Consider the following 19,527-nt stretch of genomic DNA (forward strand, 5'->3'; position numbering starts at 1 on the left):
AGGACATCTGTAGAGTTGTGTTGTGTGTTAACCAGCCAGGACATCTGTAGAGTTGTGCTGTGTGTTAACCAGACAGGACATCTGTAGAGTTGTGTTGTGTGTTAACCAGGCTGGACATCTATAGAGTTGTGCTGTGTGCTAACCAGACAGGACATCTGTAGAGTTGTGTTGTGTGTTAACCAGCCAGGACATCTGTAGAGTTGTGCTGTGTGTTAACCAGCCAGGACATCTATAGAGTTGTGTTGTGTGTTAACCAGGCTGGACATCTATAGAGTTGTGTTGTGTGTTAACCAGCCAGGACATCTGTAGAGTTGTGCTGTGTGTTAACCAGCCAGGACATCTATAGAGTTGTGCTGTGTGTTAACCAGCCAGGACATCTGTAGAGTTGTGCTGTGTGTTAACCAGCCAGGACATCTATAGAGTTGTGTTGTGTGTTAACCAGGCAGGACATCTGTAGAGTTGTGTTGTGTGTTAACCAGGCAGGACATCTGTAGAGTTGTGTTGTGTGTTAACCAGGCTGGATGCTGTGTGTTAACCAGCCAGGACATCTATAGAGTTGTGCTGTGTGTTAACCAGGCTGGACATCTGTAGAGTTGTGTTGTGTGTTAACCAGCCAGGACATCTGTAGAGTTGTGTTGTGTGTTAACCAGCCAGGACATCTGTAGAGTTGTGCTGTGTGCTAACCAGGCTGGACATCTGTAGAGTTGTGTTGTGTGTTAACCAGCCAGGACATCTGTAGAGTTGTGCTGTGTGTTAACCAGGCTGGACATCTGTAGAGTTGTGTTGTGTGTTAACCAGCCAGGACATCTGTAGAGTTGTGTTGTGTGTTATCCAGGCTGGACATCTGTAGAGTTGTGTTGTGTGTTAACCAGGCTGGACATCTGTAGAGTTGTGTTGTGTGTTAACCAGCCAGGACATCTGTAGAGTTGTGCTGTGTGTTAACCAGGCTGGACATCTGTAGAGTTGTGCTGTGTGTTAACCAGCCAGGACATCTGTAGAGTTGTGTTGTGTGTTAACCAGGCTGGACATCTGTAGAGTTGTGTTGTGTGTTAACCAGCCAGGACATCTATAGAGTTGTGTTGTGTGCTAACCAGGCTGGACATCTGTAGAGTTGTGTTGTGTGTTAACCAGCCAGGACATCTGTAGAGTTGTGCTGTGTGTTAACCAGGCTGGACATCTGTAGAGTTGTGCTGTGTGTTAACCAGCCAGGACATCTGTAGAGTTGTGTTGTGTGTTAACCAGGCTGGACATCTGTAGAGTTGTGTTGTGTGTTAACCAGCCAGGACATCTGTAGAGTTGTGTTGTGTGTTAACCAGCCAGGACATCTGTAGAGTTGTGTTGTGTGTTAACCAGGCTGGACATCTGTAGAGTTGTGTTGTGTGTTAACCAGCCAGGACATCTGTAGAGTTGTGTTGTGTGTTAACCAGACAGGACATCTGTAGAGTTGTGTTGTGTGTTAACCAGCCAGGACATCTGTAGAGTTGTGCTGTGTGTTAACCAGGCTGGACATCTGTAGAGTTGTGCTGTGTGTTAACCAGCCAGGACATCTGTAGAGTTGTGTTGTGTGTTAACCAGCCAGGACATCTGTAGAGTTGTGCTGTGTGTTAACCAGCCAGGACATCTGTAGAGTTGTGCTGTGTGTTAACCAGCCAGGACATCTGTAGAGTTGTGCTGTGTGTTAACCAGGCTGGACATCTATAGAGTTGTGTTGTGTGTTAACCAGCCAGGACATCTATAGAGTTGTGTTGTGTGTTAACCAGCCAGGACATCTATAGAGTTGTGTTGTGTGTTAACCAGGCTGGACATCTGTAGAGTTGTGTTGTGTGTTAACCAGCCAGGACATCTATAGAGTTGTGATGTGTGTTAACCAGCCAGGACATCTATAGAGTTGTGTTGTGTGTTAACCAGGCTGGACATCTGTAGAGTTGTGTTGTGTGTTAACCAGCCAGGACATCTATAGAGTTGTGATGTGTGTTAACCAGCCAGGACATCTGTAGAGTTGTGCTGTGTGTTAACCAGCCAGGACATCTGTAGAGTTGTGTTGTGTGTTTTTCTTTTAGAATGGTTTCACTCCGCTCCACATCGCCTGCAAGAAGAACAGAATCAAAGTGATGGAACTGCTGCTGAAACACGGAGCGTCCATACAGGCAGTGACCGAGGTAGGAACTGACACGGAGCGTCTATACAGGCAGTGACCGAGGTAGGAACTGAAACACGGAGCCTCCATACAGGCAGTGACCGAGGTAGGAACTGAAACACGGAGCATCCATACAGGCATTGACCGAGGTAGGAACTGACACGGAGCGTCCATACAGGCAGTGACCGAGGTAGGAACTGACACGGAGCGTCTATACAGGCAGTGACCGAGGTAGGAACTGTAACACGGATCGTCCATACAGGCAGTGACCGAGGTAGGAACTGAAACACGGATCGTCCATACAGGCAGTGACTGAGGTAGGAACTGAAACACGGAGCGTCCATACAGGCAGTGACCGAGGTAGGAACTGACACGCAGCGTCTATACAGGCAGTGACCGAGGTAGGAACTGACACGGAGCGTCCATACAGGCAGTAACTGAGGTAGGAACTGACAGGGAGCGTCTATACAGGCAGTGACCGAGGTAGGAACTGAAACACGGAGCGTCCATACAGGCAGTGACCGAGGTAGGAACTGAAACACGGAGCGTCCATACAGGCAGTGCAGTGACTGAGGTAGGAACTGAAACACGGAGCATCTATACAGGCAGTGACCGAGGTAGGAACTGACACGGAGCGTCCATACAGGCAGTGACCGAGGTAGGAACTGACATGGAGCGTCATTACAGGCAGTGACCGAGGTAGGAACTGAAACACGGAGCGTCCATACTGGCAGTGACCGAGGTAGGAACTGAAACACGGCGCGTCTATACAGTCAGTGACCGAGTTAGGAACTGACATGGAGCGTCCATACAGGCAGTGACCGAGGTAGAAGCTGAAACACGGAGCGTCTATACAGGCAGTGACCGAGGTAGGAACTGACACGGAGCGTCTATACAGGCAGTGACCGAGGTAGGAACTGAAACACGACGTGTCTATACAGTCAGTGACCGAGTTAGGAACTGACACGGAGCGTCCATACAGGCAGTGACCGAGATAGAACCTGAAACACGGAGCGTCTATACAGGCAGTGACCGAGGTAGGAACTGAAACACGGAGCGCCTATACAGGCAGTGACCGAGGTAGGAACTGACACGGAGCGTCTATACAGGCAGTGACCGAGGTAGGAACTGAAACACGGAGTGTCCATACAGGCAGTGACCGAGGTAGGAACTGAAACACGGAGCGTCCATACAGGCAGTGACCGAGGTAGGAACTGAAACACGGAGCGTCCATACAGGCAGTGACCGAGGTAGGAACTGACATGGAGCGTCCATACAGGCAGTGACCGAGGTAGAAGCTGAAACACGGAGCGTCTATACAGGCAGTGACCGAGGTAGGAACTGACAGGGAGCGTCTATACAGGCAGTGCCCGAGGTAGGAACTGAAACACGGAGCATCTATACAGGCAGTGACCGAGGTAGGATCTGACACGGAGCGTCCATACAGGCAGTGACCGAGGTAGGAACTGAAACACGGAGCGTCCATACAGGCAGTAACTGAGGTAGGAACTGACACGGAGCGTCTATACAGGCAGTGACCGAGGTAGAAACTGAAACACGGAGCGTCCATACAGGCAGTGAACGAGGTAGGAACTGAAACACGGAGCGTCCATACAGGCAGTGACCGTGGTAGGAACTGAAACACGGAGCGTCCATACAGGCAGTGACCGAGGTAGAAGCTGAAACACGGAGCGTCTATACAGGCAGTGACCGAGGTAGGAACTGACACGGAGCGTCTATACAGGCAGTGACCGAGGTAGGAACTGAAACACGGAGCGTCCATACAGGCAGTGACCGAGGTAGGAACTGAAACACGGAGCGTCCATACAGGCAGTGACCGAGGTAGGAACTTCAGAAGACCTACAGAGGAACACCTAACTAACTTTACAAAAACTACAGAAGACCTACAGAGGACCTACTAACTAACATGTTGTCTTCTGACTGACTGTGTCTCACTGTTCAACCATTCTAGAATGGATCTCTGTTCTGTGGTGTTTGTCTTTGATAGGTGGACATGGACACTAAGTTCTGGTGATTGGAGTTGTTTGCTACAGACTGTTTGAAGTGGTTTTGAAGTGAATAGAAGTATCTGAGTTAGCTGAGGTTCTGTGTTAGGAGTTTTATCCAGACATGACACATGTTGCTGACAGGGTCTTGAGGAGGAAGGCTTGGTGCTGGTCAGAGGGGCTGGCTCTGGTATCAGTTTTTACCAGAAAAGGGCTAGATAACTTCTGTTGTGAGCTAGGGGCTGGGGGCTATGCACTCGGTGAACTGCCTACAACTTTAAAGCGGACTATCTCTGTTCCTAGAATAACTATGTGTCTCCGTTTCAATCGGGTCTCTTGTTCCTAGCCTAACTCTGTGTCTCTGTTACAGTCGGGTCTCACTCCGATCCATGTGGCGGCTTTCATGGGACACGATAACATCGTCACTCAGCTGACGAATCATGGAGCTTCGCCAAACACAACTAATGTGGTGAGTCACAGAATATACTCTCTCTCCCTTTCTCTCTCTCTCTCTCTCTCTCTCTCTCTCTCTTTCTTACTATCTCTCTCTCTCTCTCTCTCTCTCTCTATCTATCTATCTATCTATCTATCTATCTATCTATCTATCTATCTATCTCTCTCTCTCTCTCTCTCTCTCTCTCTCTCTCTTTCTCTGTGTGTGTTTGATAGAACCCTGGTACCTAACCTGTGTGTTTGATAGAACCCTGGTACCTAACCTGTGTGTTTGATAGAACCCTGGTATCTAACCTGTGTGTTTGATAGAACCCTGGTACTTAAACCTGTGTGTTTGATAGAACCCTGGTACCTAACCTGTGTGTTTGATAGAACCCTGGTATCTAACCTGTGTGTTTGATAGAATCCTGGTACCTAACCTGTGTGTTTGTGAAGTAACATTTCTAACCTGTGTGTATCTCTGAGTTCCAGAGGGGAGAGACGGCGCTCCACATGGCAGCGAGGGCCGGCCAGGCTGGCGTAGTCAAATACCTGGTTCAGAGCGGAGCCAGAGTGGAGGTCAAGGCCAAGGTAGGACTGGCGAAAAACCCAATACTGACTGGAGAAAAAAACAAAACTGACTGGAGAGAATCTCCCATACTGACCAGAGAGAATCCCCCATACTGACTGGTAAGAATCCCCCATACTGACTGGAGAGAATCCCCCATACTGACTGGTGAGAATCCCCCATACTGACCAGAGAGAATCCCTCATACTGACTGGTGAGAATCCCCCATACTGACCAGAGAGAATCCCCCATCCTGACTGGTGAGAATCCCCCAAACTGACTGGTGAGAATCCCCCATACTGACTGGAGAGAATCTCCCATACTGACTGGTGAGAATCCCCCATACTGACTGGAGAGAATCTCCCATACTGACTGGAGAGAATCCCCCATACTGCCTGGAGTGAATCTCCCATACTGACTGGAGTGATTCTCCCATACCGACTGGAGAGAATCCCGACTGGTGTAGCTAGTAATTTTAGTAGTTCTATGGCCTATTTATTGTCCTCACGCCATTTGCACACACTGTATATAGACTTTCTTTTTTTTTCTATTGTGTTATTGACTGTATGTTTGTTTATTCCATGTGTAACTCTGTGTTGTTGTTTCTGTCGCAATTCTTTGCTTTATCTTGGCCAGGTTGCAGTTGTAAATGAGAACTTGTTCTCGACTAGCCTACGTGGTTAAATTAAGGTGAAATAAAACAAGTTAAAACAAATATAAAAAAAATACATTAAAATAAGGTATTCTTATTGGTGGAGTTATTATATTAACATAAGGTATTGTTATTGATGGAGTTATTACATTAAAATAAGGTATTGTTATTGGTGGAGTTAGTATATTAACATAAGGTATTGTTATTGGTGGAGTTATTATATTAACATAAGGTATTGTTATTGGTGGAGTTATTATATTAACATAAGGTATTGTTATTGGTGGAGTTATTATATTAACATAAGGTATTGTTATTGGTGGAGTTATTATATTAACATAAGGTATTGTTATTGGTGGAGTTATTATATTAACATAAGGTATTGTTATTGGTGGAGTTATTATATTTAAATGAGGTATTCTTAGCCATGTGGAGTATTTACAGTTGGATTACTATATATACTGTGACTTGTTGTCACAGTTGATCTTAAGAAAAATGTTTTTTGGTGGTCTGTTGAAGTGTCTTTGCTCATGTTTGTCTCCTGTCTGTCCTCTAACCCTCTGTCCCTGTCTCCAGGACAACCAGACCCCGCTCCACATCTCCAGTCGTCTGGGGAAGCCTGACATCGTGCTGTATCTGCTGCAGAATGGGGCGTGTCCTGACGCCACTACCACCTCTGGCTACACCCCCCTACACCTGGCTGCCAAAGAGGGACACAGAGACGTCTCCTCAGTCCTCCTTGACCAGGGGGCTTCTCCAGACATCACTACCAAGGTACACACTACACCCAACACACTTCACTCTACACACTTCACCCTACACACTACTAACCCTACACACTACTAACCCTATTAGAGAGGGACACAGAGACATCACCTCAGTCGTCCTTGACACTACTTTACACTTTGCACTACACACTATACCCTACACACTACACCCTACACACAGAGTTATAACTAGTTCCACTGGAGGAGGGTTAGAGTTATAACTATAGTTCCCTGGAGGAGGGTTAGAGTTATAACTATAGTTCCCTGGAGGAGGGTTAGAGTTATAACTAGTTCCACTGGAGGAGGGTTAGAGTTATAACTAGTTCCACTGGAGGAGGGTTAGAGTTATAACTATAGTTCCACTGGAGGAGGGTTAGAGTTATAACTAGTTCCACTGGAAGAGGGTTAGAGTTTTAGTTAGTTCCACTGGAGGAGGGTTAGAGTTATAACTATAGTTCCACTGGAGGAGGGTTAGAGTTATAACTATAGTTCCACTGGAGGAGGGTTAGAGTTATAACTAGTTCCACTGGAAGAGGGTTAGAGTTTTAGTTAGTTCCACTGGAGGAGGGTTAGAGTTATAACTATAGTTCCACTGGATGAGGGTTAGAGTTATAACTATAGTTCCACTGGAGGAGGGTTAGAGTTATAACTAGTTCCACTGGAAGAGGGTTAGAGTTTTAGTTAGTTCCACTGGAGGAGGGTTAGAGTTATAACTATAGTTCCACTGGAGGAGGGTTAGAGTTATAACTATAGTTCCACTGGAGGAGGGTTAGAGTTATAACTAGTTCCACTGGAGGAGGGTTAGAGTTATAACTAGTTCCACTGGAGGAGGGTTAGAGTTATAACTATAGTTCCACTGGAGGAGGGTTAGAGTTATAACTATAGTTCCCTGGAGGAGGGTTAGAGTTATAACTATAGTTCCACTGGAGGAGGGTTAGAGTTATAACTATAGTTCCACTGGAGGAGGGTTAGAGTTATAACTATAGTTCCACTGGAGGAGGGTTAGAGTTATAACTATAGTTCCACTGGAGGAGGGTTAGAGTTATAACTAGTTCCACTGGAGGAGGGTTAGAGTTATAACTATAGTTCCACTGGAGGAGGGTTAGAGTTATAACTATAGTTCCACTGGAGGAGGGTTAGAGTTATAACTATAGTTCCACTGGAGGAGGGTTAGAGTTTTATTTAGTTCCACTGGAGGAGGGTTAGAGTTATAACTAGTTCCACTGGAGGAGGGTTAGAGTTATAACTATAGTTCCACTGGAGGAGGGTTAGAGTTATAACTATAGTTCCACTGGAGGAAGGTTAGAGTTATAACTATAGTTCCACTGGAGGAGGGTTAGAGTTATAACTAGTTCCACTGGAGGAGGGTTAGAGTTATAACTATAGTTCCACTGGAGGAGGGTTAGAGTTATAACTATAGTTCCACTGGAGGAAGGTTAGAGTTATAACTATAGTTCCACTGGAGGAGGGTTAGAGTTATAACTATAGTTCCACTGGAGGAGGGTTATAGTTATAACTATAGTTCCACTGGAGGAGGGTTAGAGTTATAACTATAGTTCCACTGGAGGAGGGTTAGAGTTATAACTATAGTTCCACTGGAGGAGGGTTAGAGTTATAACTAGTTCCACTGGAGGAGGGTTAGAGTTATAACTATAGTTCCACTGGAGGAGGGTTAGAGTTATAACTATAGTTCCACTGGAGGAGGATTAGAGTTATAACTAGTTCCACTGGAGGAGGGTTAGAGTTATAACTATAGTTCCACTGGAGGAGGGTTAGAGTTATAACTAGTTCCCTGGAGGAGGGTTAGAGTTATAACTATAGTTCCACTGGAGGAGGGTTAGAGTTATAACTAGTTCCACTGGAGGAGGGTTAGAGTTATAACTATAGTTCCACTGGAGGAGGATTAGAGTTATAACTAGTTCCACTGGAGGAGGGTTAGAGTTATAACTATAGTTCCACTGGAGGAGGGTTAGAGTTATAACTAGTTCCCTGGAGGAGGGTTAGAGTTATAACTATAGTTCCCTGGAGGAGGGTTAGAGTTATAACTAGTTCCACTGGAGGAGGGTTAGAGTTATAACTATAGTTCCACTGGAGGAGGGTTAGAGTTATAACTATAGTTCCACTGGAGGAGGGTTAGAGTTATAACTATAGTTCCACTGGAGGAGGGTTAGAGTTATAACTGTAGTTCCCTGGAGGAGGATTAGAGTTATAACTATAGTTCCACTGGAGGAGGGTTAGAGTTATAACTATAGTTCCCTGGAGGAGGGTTAGAGTTATAACTATAGTTCCACTGCAGGAGGGTTAGAGTTATAACTATAGTTCCACTGGAGGAGGGTTAGAGTTATAACTATAGTTCCACTGGAGGAGGGTTAGAGTTATAACTATAGTTCCACTGCAGGAGGGTTAGAGTTATAACTATAGTTCCACTGGAGGAGGGTTAGAGTTATAACTATAGTTCCCTGGAGGAGGGTTAGAGTTATAACTAGTTCCACTGGAGGAGGGTTAGAGTTATAACTATAGTTCCACTGGAGGAGGGTTAGAGTTATAACTATAGTTCCACTGGAGGAGGGTTAGAGTTATAACTATAGTTCCACTGGAGGATGGTTAGAGTTATAACTGTAGTTCCCTGGAGGAGGGTTAGAGTTATAACTAGTTCCACTGGAGGAAGGTTAGAGTTATAACTAGTTCCACTGGAGGAGGGTTAGAGTTATAACTATAGTTCCCTGGAGTAGGGTTAGAGTTATAACTAGTTCCACTGGAGGAGTGTTAGAGTTATAACTAGTTCCACTGGAGGAGGGTTAGAGTTATAACTATAGTTCCACTGGAGGAAGGTTAGAGTTATAACTATAGTTCCACTGGAGGAGGGTTAGAGTTATAACTATAGTTCCACTGGAGGAGGGTTAGAGTTATAACTATAGTTCCACTGGAGGAGGGTTAGAGTTATAACTGTAGTTCCACTGGAGGAGGGTTAGAGTTATAACTAGTTCCACTGGAGGAGGCTTAGAGTTATAACTATAGTTCCACTGGAGGAGGGTTAGAGTTATAACTATAGTTCCACTGGAGGAGGGTTAGAGTTATAACTATAGTTCCCTGGAGGAGGGTTAGAGTTATAACTATAGTTCCACTGGAGGAGGGTTAGAGTTATAACTAGTTCCACTGGAGGAGGGTTAGAGTTATAACTAGTTCCACTGGAGGAGGGTTAGAGTTATAACTTTAGTTCCACTGGAGGAGGGTTAGAGTTATAACTATAGTTCCACTGCAGGAGGGTTAGAGTTATAACTATAGTTCCACTGGAGGAGGGTTAGAGTTATAACTATAGTTCCACTGGAGGAGGGTTAGAGTTATAACTATAGTTCCACCGGAGGAGGGTTAGAGTTATAACTATAGTTCCACTGGAGGAGGGTTAGAGTTATAACTGTAGTTCCACTGGAGGAGGGTTAGAGTTATAACTATAGTTCCACTGGAGGAGGGTTAGAGTTATAACTAGTTCCACTGGAAGAGGGTTAGAGTTTTAGTTAGTTCCACTGGAGGAGGGTTAGAGTTATAACTATAGTTCCCTGGAGGAGGGTTAGAGTTATAACTATAGTTCCCTGGAGGAGGGTTAGAGTTATAACTAGTTCCACTGGAGGAGGGTTAGAGTTATAACTATAGTTCCACTGGAGGAGGGTTAGAGTTATAACTAGTTCCACTGGAGGAGGGTTAGAGTTATAACTATAGTTCCCTGGAGGAGGGTTAGAGTTATAACTATAGTTCCCTGGAGGAGGGTTAGAGTTATAACTATAGTTCCACTGGAGGAGGGTTAGAGTTATAACTAGTTCCACTGGAGGAAGGTTAGAGTTATAACTAGTTCCACTGGAGGAGGGTTAGAGTTATAACTATAGTTCCCTGGAGGAGGGTTAGAGTTATAACTATAGTTCCCTGGAGGAGGGTTAGAGTTATAACTATAGTTCCACTGGAGGAGGGTTAGAGTTATAACTAGTTCCACTGGAGGAGGGTTAGAGTTATAACTATAGTTCCACTGGAAGAGGGTTAGAGTTATAACTATAGTTCCACTGGAGGAGGGTTAGAGTTATAACTATAGTTCCACTGGAGGAGGGTTAGAGTTATAACTATAGTTCCACTGGAGGAGGGTTAGAGTTATAACTATAGTTCCACTGGAGGAGGGTTAGAGTTATAACTATAGTTCCACTGGAGGAGGGTTAGAGTTATAACTATAGTTCCACTGGAGGAGGGTTAGAGTTATAACTATAGTTCCACTGGAGGAGGGTTAGAGTTATAACTATAGTTCCACTGCAGGAGGGTTAGAGTTATAACTATAGTTCCACTGGAGGAGGGTTAGAGTTATAACTATAGTTCCACTGGAGGAGGGTTAGAGTTATAACTATAGTTCCCTGGAGGAGGGTTAGAGTTATAACTATAGTTCCACTGGAGGAGGGTTAGAGTTATAACTATAGTTCCACTGGAGGAGGGTTAGAGTTATAACTATAGTTCCCTGGAGGAGGGTTAGAGTTATAACTATAGTTCCACTGGAGGAGGGTTAGAGTTATAACTATAGTTCACTGGAGGAGGGTTAGTGTTATAACTATAGTTCCCTGGAGGAGGGTTAGAGTTATAACTATAGTTCCACTGGAGGAGGGTTAGAGTTATAACTATAGTTCCACTGGAGGAGGGTTAGAGTTATAACTAGTTCCACTGGAGGAGGGTTAGAGTTATAACTATAGTTCCCTGGAGGAGGGTTAGAGTTATAACTATAGTTCCACTGGAGGAGGGTTAGAGTTATAACTATAGTTCCCTGGAGGAGGGTTAGAGTTTTAGCTAGTTCCACTGCAGTAGTCTGCTGATTGATTCAGAGTGTTTCCATGGCTAGCAGGTAGCGTGACATCATACACCACAGCATCTGTATCATTCCATTAGCAGCAGGCTTGCTGCTGGCAGAGGTCACATAGTGAATGGTGATGCTGCATTTATAGTTAGCATTAAAGCAAAGTGGTCTTTGTTTTGCTTATATTATCATGCTGCTTGACCTCTATGGGTAGAGTTAGTGGTATCAACAGTTAGTAGTATGAAAGGTTAGGGCTGATAAAGGTTGGGGTTATTGAATGGTTGATCTAGGGTTAGAGAGAATGGTATCAGCAGTTAGGGTTAGTTAAGGTTAGGGTTAGTGTGATGAATGGTTGATCTGGGGTTAGAGAGAGTGGTATCAACAGTTAGGGTTAGTTAAGGTTAAGGTTAGTGTGATGAATGGTTAAAATGGGGTTAGAGAGAATGGTATCAGCAGTTAGGATTAGTTAAGGTTAAGGTTAGTGTGATGAATGGTTGATCTAGGGTTAGAGAGAATGGTATCAGCATTACGGGTTAGTTAAGGTTAAGGTTAGTGTGATGAATGGTTGATCTGGGGTTAGAGAGAATGGTATCAGCATTACGGGTTAGTTAAGGTTAAGGTTATTGTGATGAATGGTTGATCTGGGGTTAGAGAGAGTGGTATCAGCAGTTAGGGTTAGTACTGGTTAGGGTTAGTGGTATGAATGGTTAGGGTTAGTACTGGTTAGGGTTAGTGGTATGAATGGTTAGTGTTAGTGGTATGAATGGTTGATCTGGGGTTAGAGAGAATGGTATCAGCAGTTAGGGTTAGTACTGGTTAGGGTTAGTGGTATGAATGGTTAGGGTTTGTACTGGTTAGGGTTAGTGGTATGAATGGTTAGGGTTAGTACTGGTTTGGGTTAGTGGTATGAATGGTTGATCTGGAGTTAGAGAGAGTGGTATCAACAGTTAGGGTTAGTTAAGGTTAGTGGTATGAATGGTTAGGGTTAGTTAAGGTTAAGGTCAGTGTGATGAATGGTTCATCTGGGGTTAGAGATAATGGTATCAGCAGTTAGGGTTAGTTAAGGTTAGTGGTATGAATGGTTAGGGTTAGTTAAGGTTAAGGTTAGTGTGATGAATGGTTGATCTGGGGTTAGAGAGAATGGTATCAGCAGTTAGGGTTAGTTAAGGTTAAGGTTAGTGTGATGAATGGTTCATCTGGGGTTAGAGAGAATGGTATCACCAGTTAGGGTTCGTTAAGGTTAAGGTTAGTGGTATGAATGGTTAGGGTTAGTACTGGTTAGGGTTAGTGGTATGAATGGTTGATCTGGGGTTAGAGAGAATGGTATCAGCAGTTAGGGTTAGTACTGGTTAGGGTTAGTGGTATGAATGGTTAGGGTTAGTACTGGTTAGGGTTAGTGGTATGAATGGTTGATCTGGGGTTAGAGAGAATGGTATCAGCAGTTAGGGTTAGTACTGGTTAGGGTTAGTGGTATGAATGGTTAGGGTTTGTACTGGTTAGGGTTAGTGGTATGAATGGTTAGGGTTAGTACTGGTTTGGGTTAGTGGTATGAATGGTTGATCTGGGGTTAGAGAGAGTGGTATCAACAGTTAGGGTTAGTTAAGGTTAGTGGTATGAATGGTTAGGGTTAGTTAAGGTTAAGGTCAGTGTGATGAATGGTTAATCTGGGGTTAGAGATAATGGTATCAGCAGTTAGGGTTAGTTAAGGTTAGTGGTATGAATGGTTAGGGTTAGTTAAGGTTAAGGTTAGTGTGATGAATGGTTGATCTGGGGTTAGAGAGAATGGTATCAGCAGTTAGGGTTAGTTAAGGTTAAGGTTAGTGTGATGAATGGTTCATCTGGGGTTAGAGAGAATGGTATCAACAGTTAGGGTTCGTTAAGGTTAAGGTTAGTGGTATGAATGGTTAGGGTTAGTACTGGTTAGGGTTAGTGGTATGAATGGTTGATCTGGGGTTAGAGAGAATGGTATCAGCAGTTAGGGTTAGTACTGGTTAGGGTTAGTGGTATGAATGGTTAGGGTTAGTACTGGTTAGGGTTAGTGGTATGAATGGTTGATCAGAGGTTAGAGAGAATGGTATCAGCAGTTAGGGTTAGTACTGGTTAGGGTTAGTGGTATGAATGGTTAGGGTTAGTACTGGTTAGGGTTAGTGGTATGAATGGTTGATCTGGGGTGAGAGAGAGTGGTATCAACAGTTAGGGTTAGTACTGGTTTGGGTTAGTGGTATGAATGGTTGATCTGGGGTTAGAGAGAGTGGTATCAGCAGTTAGGGTTAGTACTGGTTAGGGTTAGTGGTATGAATGGTTGATCTGGGGTTAGAGAGAGTGGTATCAACAGTCAGGGTTAGTACTGGTTAGGGTTAGTGGTATGAATGGTTCATCTGGGGTTAGAGAGAATGGTATCAACAGTTAGGGTTAGTTAAGGTTAAGGTTAGTGTGATGAATGGTTGATCTGGGGTTAGAGAGCATGGTATCAGCAGTTAGGGTTAGTACTGGTTAGGGTTAGTGGTATGAATGGTTAGGGTTAGTACTGGTTAGGGTTAGTGGTATGAATGGTTGATCTGTGGTGAGAGAGAGTGGTATCAACAGTTAGAGTTAGTACTGGTTTGGGTTAGTGGTATGAATGGTTGATCTGGGGTTAGAGAGAGTGGTATCAACAGTTAGGGTTAGTTAAGGATAGGGTTAGTGTGATGAATGGTTAATCTGGGGTTAGAGAGAATGGTATCAGCAGTTAGGGTTAGTACTGGTTAAGGTTAGTGGTATCAACAGTTAGGGTTAGTACTGGTTAAGGTTAGTGGTATGAATGGTTGATCTGTTGTTAGAGAGAGTGGTATCAGCAGTTAGGGTTAGTGGTATTAATGGTTAGGGTTAGTGGTATGAATGGTTGATCTGGGGTTAGAGAGAGTGGTATCAACAGTTAGGGTTAGTACTGGTTAGGGTTAGTGGTATGAATGGTTGATCTGGGGTCGGAGAGAGTGGTATCAGCAGTTAGGGTTGAAGTTAGTGGTGTAACCGGTTGATGTTTCACTGCCTTGCTTCACAACAGAGGAACCTGTTGTGTAACTGAGTTGTGGGTATCGTTATTCATTATCGTTGTAATGGATCAACACTTTAATGAACTGTGACACAGTCCATGGAAATGACTATCTCTATGTACAGTTAGTTCAACTTCTCTCTGTCATGTGAGTCTTGTTGTGGAATAATCAGAATTAGTTGGTAACATAGATGTTTTATATTCATCAAATGTGTGTAAGTTACTTCTCATCAGAATGTGTTTGTATAATACTGTGGCGGGGTTTCAGTATCTGTTCTCTGTCAGGACTAAGTTACTTCTCATCAGAATGTGTTTGTATAATACTGTGGCAGGGTTGCAGTATCTGTTCTCTGTCAGGACTAAGTTACTTCTCATCAGAATGTGTTTGTATAATACTGTGGCGGGGTTGCAGTATCTGTTCTCTGTCAGGACTAAGTTACTTCTCATCAGAATGTGTTTGTATAATACTGTGGCAGGGTTGCAGTATCTGTTCTCTGTCAGGACTAAGTTACTTCTCATCAGAATGTGTTTGTATAATACTGTGGCAGGGTTGCAGTATCTGTTCTCTGTCAGGACTAAGTTACTTCTCATCAGAATGTGTTTGTATAATACTGTGGCGGGGTTGCAGTATCTGTTCTCTGTCAGGACTAAGTTACTTCTCATCAGAATGTGTTTGTATAATACTGTGGCGGGGTTGCAGTATCTGGTCTCTGTCAGGACTAAGTTACTTGGGCCGCAGAGAGGGGAGAGGTCAAGCGTGTATCTCTTGGCTCCACAATGTCTGTGTGCCAGTCAATGTGTCTCTGTGATCTTGTCAAGATAGGATGGATTTGATATATGCCTGTTGATATGGATATTGTTTAGGTTCTGAGTTTGAGAAAAGAACATAGTTTAGGAGACAAAGCTGAACCCTCAGAGGGTGGAGTATACTAACTACTGTGATATGTCCTTGTCTCACCTAGCTATCTGAATATACTAACTACTGTGATATGTGGTTGTCCCACCTAGCTATCTGAATATACTAACTACTGTGATATGTGGTTGTCCCACCTAGCTATCTGAATATACTAACTAAATCAAATCAAATCAATTTTTATTTGTCACATACACATGGTTAGCAGATGTTAATGCGAGTGTAGCGAAATGCTTGTGCTTCTAGTTCCGACAATGCAGTAATAACCAACAAGTAATCTAGCTAACAATTCCAAAACTACTACCTTATAGACACAAGTGTAAGGGGATAAAGAATATGTACATAAAGATATATGAATGAGTGATGGTACAGAGCGGCATAGGCAAGATACAGTAGATGGTATTGAGTGCAGTATATACATATGAGATGAGTATGTAAACAAAGTGGCATAGTTAAAGTGGCTAGTGATACATGTATTACATAAAGATGCAGTAGATGATATAGAGTACAGTATATACATATACATATGAGATGAATAATGTAGGGTATGTAAACATTATATTAGGTAGCATTGTTTAAAGTGGCTAGTGATATATTTTACATCATTTCCCATCAATTCCCATTATTAAAGTGGCTGGAGTTGAGTCAGTGTGTTGGCAGCAGCCACTCAGTGTTAGTGGTGGCTGTTTAACAGTCTGATGGCCTTGAGAAAGAAGCTGTTTTTCAGTCTCTCGGTCCCAGCTTTGATGCACCTGTACTGATCTCGCCTTCTGGATGATAGCGGGGTGAACAGGCAGTGGCTCGGGTGGTTGTTGTCCTTGATGATCTTTATGGCCTTCCTGTGACATCGGGTGGTGTAGGTGTCCTGGAGGGCAGGTAGTTTGCCCCCGGTGATGCGTTGTGCAGACCTCACTACCCTCTGGAGAGCCTTACGGTTGTGGGCGGAGCAGTTGCCATACTAGGCGGTGATACAGCCCGACAGGATGCTCTCGATTGTGCATCTGTAGAAGTTTGTGAGTGCTTTTGGTGACAAGCCAAATTTCTTCAGCCTCCTGAGGTTGAAGAGGCGCTGCTGCGCCTTCTTCACGATGCTGTCTGTGTGGGTGGACCAATTCAGTTTGTCTGTGATGTGTATGCCGAGGAACTTAAAACTTACTACCCTCTCCACTACTGTTCCATCGATGTGGATAGGGGGGTGTTCCTACTTCTGTGATATGTGGTTGTCCCACCTAGCTATCTGAATATACTAACTACTGTGATATGTGGTTGTCTCACCTAGCTATCTGAATATACTAACTACTGTGATATGTGGTTGTCTCACCTATCTATCTGAATATACTAACTACTGTGATATGTGGTTGTCCCACCTAGCTATCTGAATATACTAACTACTGTGATATGTGGTTGTCTCACCTAGCTATCTGAATATACTAACTACTGTGATATGTGGTTGTCTCACCTAGCTATCTGAATATACTAACTACTGTGATATGTGGTTGTCCCACCTAGCTATCTGAATATACTAACTACTGTGATATGTGGTTGTCTCACCTAGCTATCTGAATATACTAACTACTGTGATATGTGGTTGTCTCACCTAGCTATCTGAATATACTAACTACTGTGATATGTGGTTGTCTCACCTAGCTATCTGAATATACTAACTACTGTGATATGTGGTTGTCCCACCTAGCTATCTGAATATACTACCTACTGTGATATATGGTTGTCCCACCTAGCTATCTGATGATGAAAGCACTAACTGTAAGGTGCTCTGGATAAGAGCTTCTGCTAAATGACTAACATGTAATAATCTATGATGTGATGCTGTGAGTGTTGTTGTGGCTCATTGCTGTCTACTCCTCTCTTCTCTCATCTCCTTTCCTCTCTCATCTCCATCATCTCCTCCCTGTCTCTCTCCTTTCATCACCTCCTCCTCTCCTCTCCTTTCCTTTCATCACCTCCTCCTCTCCTCTCCTTTCCTCTCTCCTCTCCTCCCCTCTTCCAGAAAGGCTTCACTCCCCTCCATGTTGCAGCTAAGTATGGGAAGATGGAAGTGGCCAACCTTCTGCTGCAGAGACACACTGTGCCCGATGCAGCTGGGAAGGTACCGTAGTCACCATGGAAACAGGGTAGTTAGCTAGTCTGGTAGTCAGTAGTGCATCTCACTGATAGTAATAGTAACGTACAGCACAGATAGTTCTCACTGATGTCATATGAGTTATTCTCATATTGGTTCATTATAATGTAACAACACATCAGTATTCTTGCAGTGCTACTAACCAGGTTTCCATCCAACCTTTTTAATTTGTCGGTAAAATGTGTTATTTGAGAAATGGCGGTGAAAACGCCTTTTGTGTGCAAATATTGATTAACCATCATATGGAAGGAAGCTTGGGAGTCACGCGATGATATGTTGTGTGGTCCTCCCACTACGACTCCGGCTTGGAGCTACGCTATGATATGTTGTGTGGTCCTCCCACTACGACTCCGGCTTGGAGCTACGCGATGATATGTTGTGTGGTCCTCCCACTACGACTCCGGCTTGGAGCTACGCGATGATATGTTGTGTGGTCCTCCCACTACGACTCCGGCTTGGAGCTACGCGATGATATGTTGTGTGGTCCTCCCACTATGACTCCGGCTTGGAGCTACGCTATGATATGTTGTGTGGTCCTTCCACTACCACTACGACTCCGGCTTGGAGCTACGAGATGATATGTTGTGTGGTCCTCCCACTATGACTCCGGCTTGGAGCTACGCGATGATATGTTGTGTGGTCCTCCCACTACGACTCCGGCTTGGAGCTACGCGATGAAATGTTGTGTGGTCCTCCCACTACGACTCCGGCTTGGAGCTACGCGATGAAATGTTGTGTGGTCCTCCCACTACGACTCCGGCTTGGAGCTACGCGATGATATGTTGTGTGGTCCTCCCACTATGACTCCGGCTTGGAGCTACGCGATGATATGTTGTGTGGTCCTCCCACTACGACTCCGGCTTGGAGCTACGCGATGAAATGTTGTGTGGTCCTCCCACTACGACTCCGGCTTGGAGCTACGAGATGATATGTTGTGTGGTCCTCCCACTATGACTCCGGCTTGGGGCTACGCAATGAAATGTTGTGTGGTCCTCCCACTACGACTCCAGCTTGGAGCTACGCGATGATATGTTGTGTGGTCCTTCCACTACCACTACGACTCCGGCTTGGAGCTACGAGATGATATGTTGTGTGGTCCTCCCACTATGACTCCGGCTTGGAGCTACGCGATGATATGTTGTGTGGTCCTCCCACTATGACTCCGGCTTGGAGCTACGCGATGATATGTTGTGTGGTCCTCCCACTATGACTCCGGCTTGGAGCTACGCGATGATATGTTGTGTGGTCCTCCCACTACGACTCAGGCTTGGAGCTACGCGATGATATGTTGTGTGGTCCTCCCACTACGACTCAGGCTTGGAGCTACGTGATGATATGTTGTGTGGTCCTCCCACTACGACTCAGGCTTGGAGCTACGTGATGATATGTTGTGTGGTCCTCCCACTATGACTCCGACTTGGAGCTACGTGATGATATGTTGTGTGGTCCTCCCACTATGACTCCGGCTTGGAGCTACGTGATGATATGTTGTGTGGTCCTCCCACTACGACTCCAGCTTGGAGCTACGTGATGATATGTTGTGTGGTCCTCCCACTACGACTCCGGCTTGGAGCTACGCGATGATATGTTGTGTGGTCCTCCCACTACGACTCCAGCTTGGAGCTACGTGATGATATGTTGTGTGGTCCTCCCACTACGACTCCGGCTTGGAGCTATGTGATGATATGTTGTGTGGTCCTCCCACTACGACTCCGGCTTGGAGCTACGCGATGATATGTTGTGTGGTCCTCCCACTACGACTCCAGCTTTGAGCTACGTGATGAAATGTTGTGTGGTCCTCCCACTACGACTCCGGCTTGGAGCTACGTGATGATATGTTGTGTGGTCCTCCCACTACGACTCCGGCTTGGAGCTACGCGATGATATGTTGTGTGGTCCTCCCACTACGACTCCAGCTTGGAGCTACGTGATGAAATGTTGTGTGGTCCTCCCACTACGACTCCGGCTTGGAGCTACGTGATGATATGTTGTGTGGTCCTCCCACTACGACTCCGGCTTGGAGCTACGCGATGATATGTTGTGTGGTCCTCCCACTATGACT

The 19,527-nt window shown here is 44.8% G+C and overlaps 1 protein-coding gene across 1 annotated transcript in view; it reads left to right on the forward strand.

The window, feature by feature from the left end:
• Positions 1-19,527, forward strand: part of LOC139413898 (ankyrin-3-like) — a 198,555-nt gene that overhangs the window by 68,873 nt on the left and 110,155 nt on the right. Inside the window, exons 13-17 of the mRNA XM_071161745.1 lie at positions 2,061-2,159; positions 4,514-4,612; positions 5,068-5,166; positions 6,369-6,566; positions 17,334-17,432. Of these exons, the coding sequence (XP_071017846.1) occupies positions 2,061-2,159; positions 4,514-4,612; positions 5,068-5,166; positions 6,369-6,566; positions 17,334-17,432 (594 nt within the window). The remainder of the gene's footprint in view (positions 1-2,060; positions 2,160-4,513; positions 4,613-5,067; positions 5,167-6,368; positions 6,567-17,333; positions 17,433-19,527) is intronic.

Source organism: Oncorhynchus clarkii, chromosome 1, assembly GCF_045791955.1.
Source record: "Oncorhynchus clarkii lewisi isolate Uvic-CL-2024 chromosome 1, UVic_Ocla_1.0, whole genome shotgun sequence".
Taxonomy (NCBI): Eukaryota; Metazoa; Chordata; class Actinopteri; order Salmoniformes; family Salmonidae; genus Oncorhynchus; species Oncorhynchus clarkii.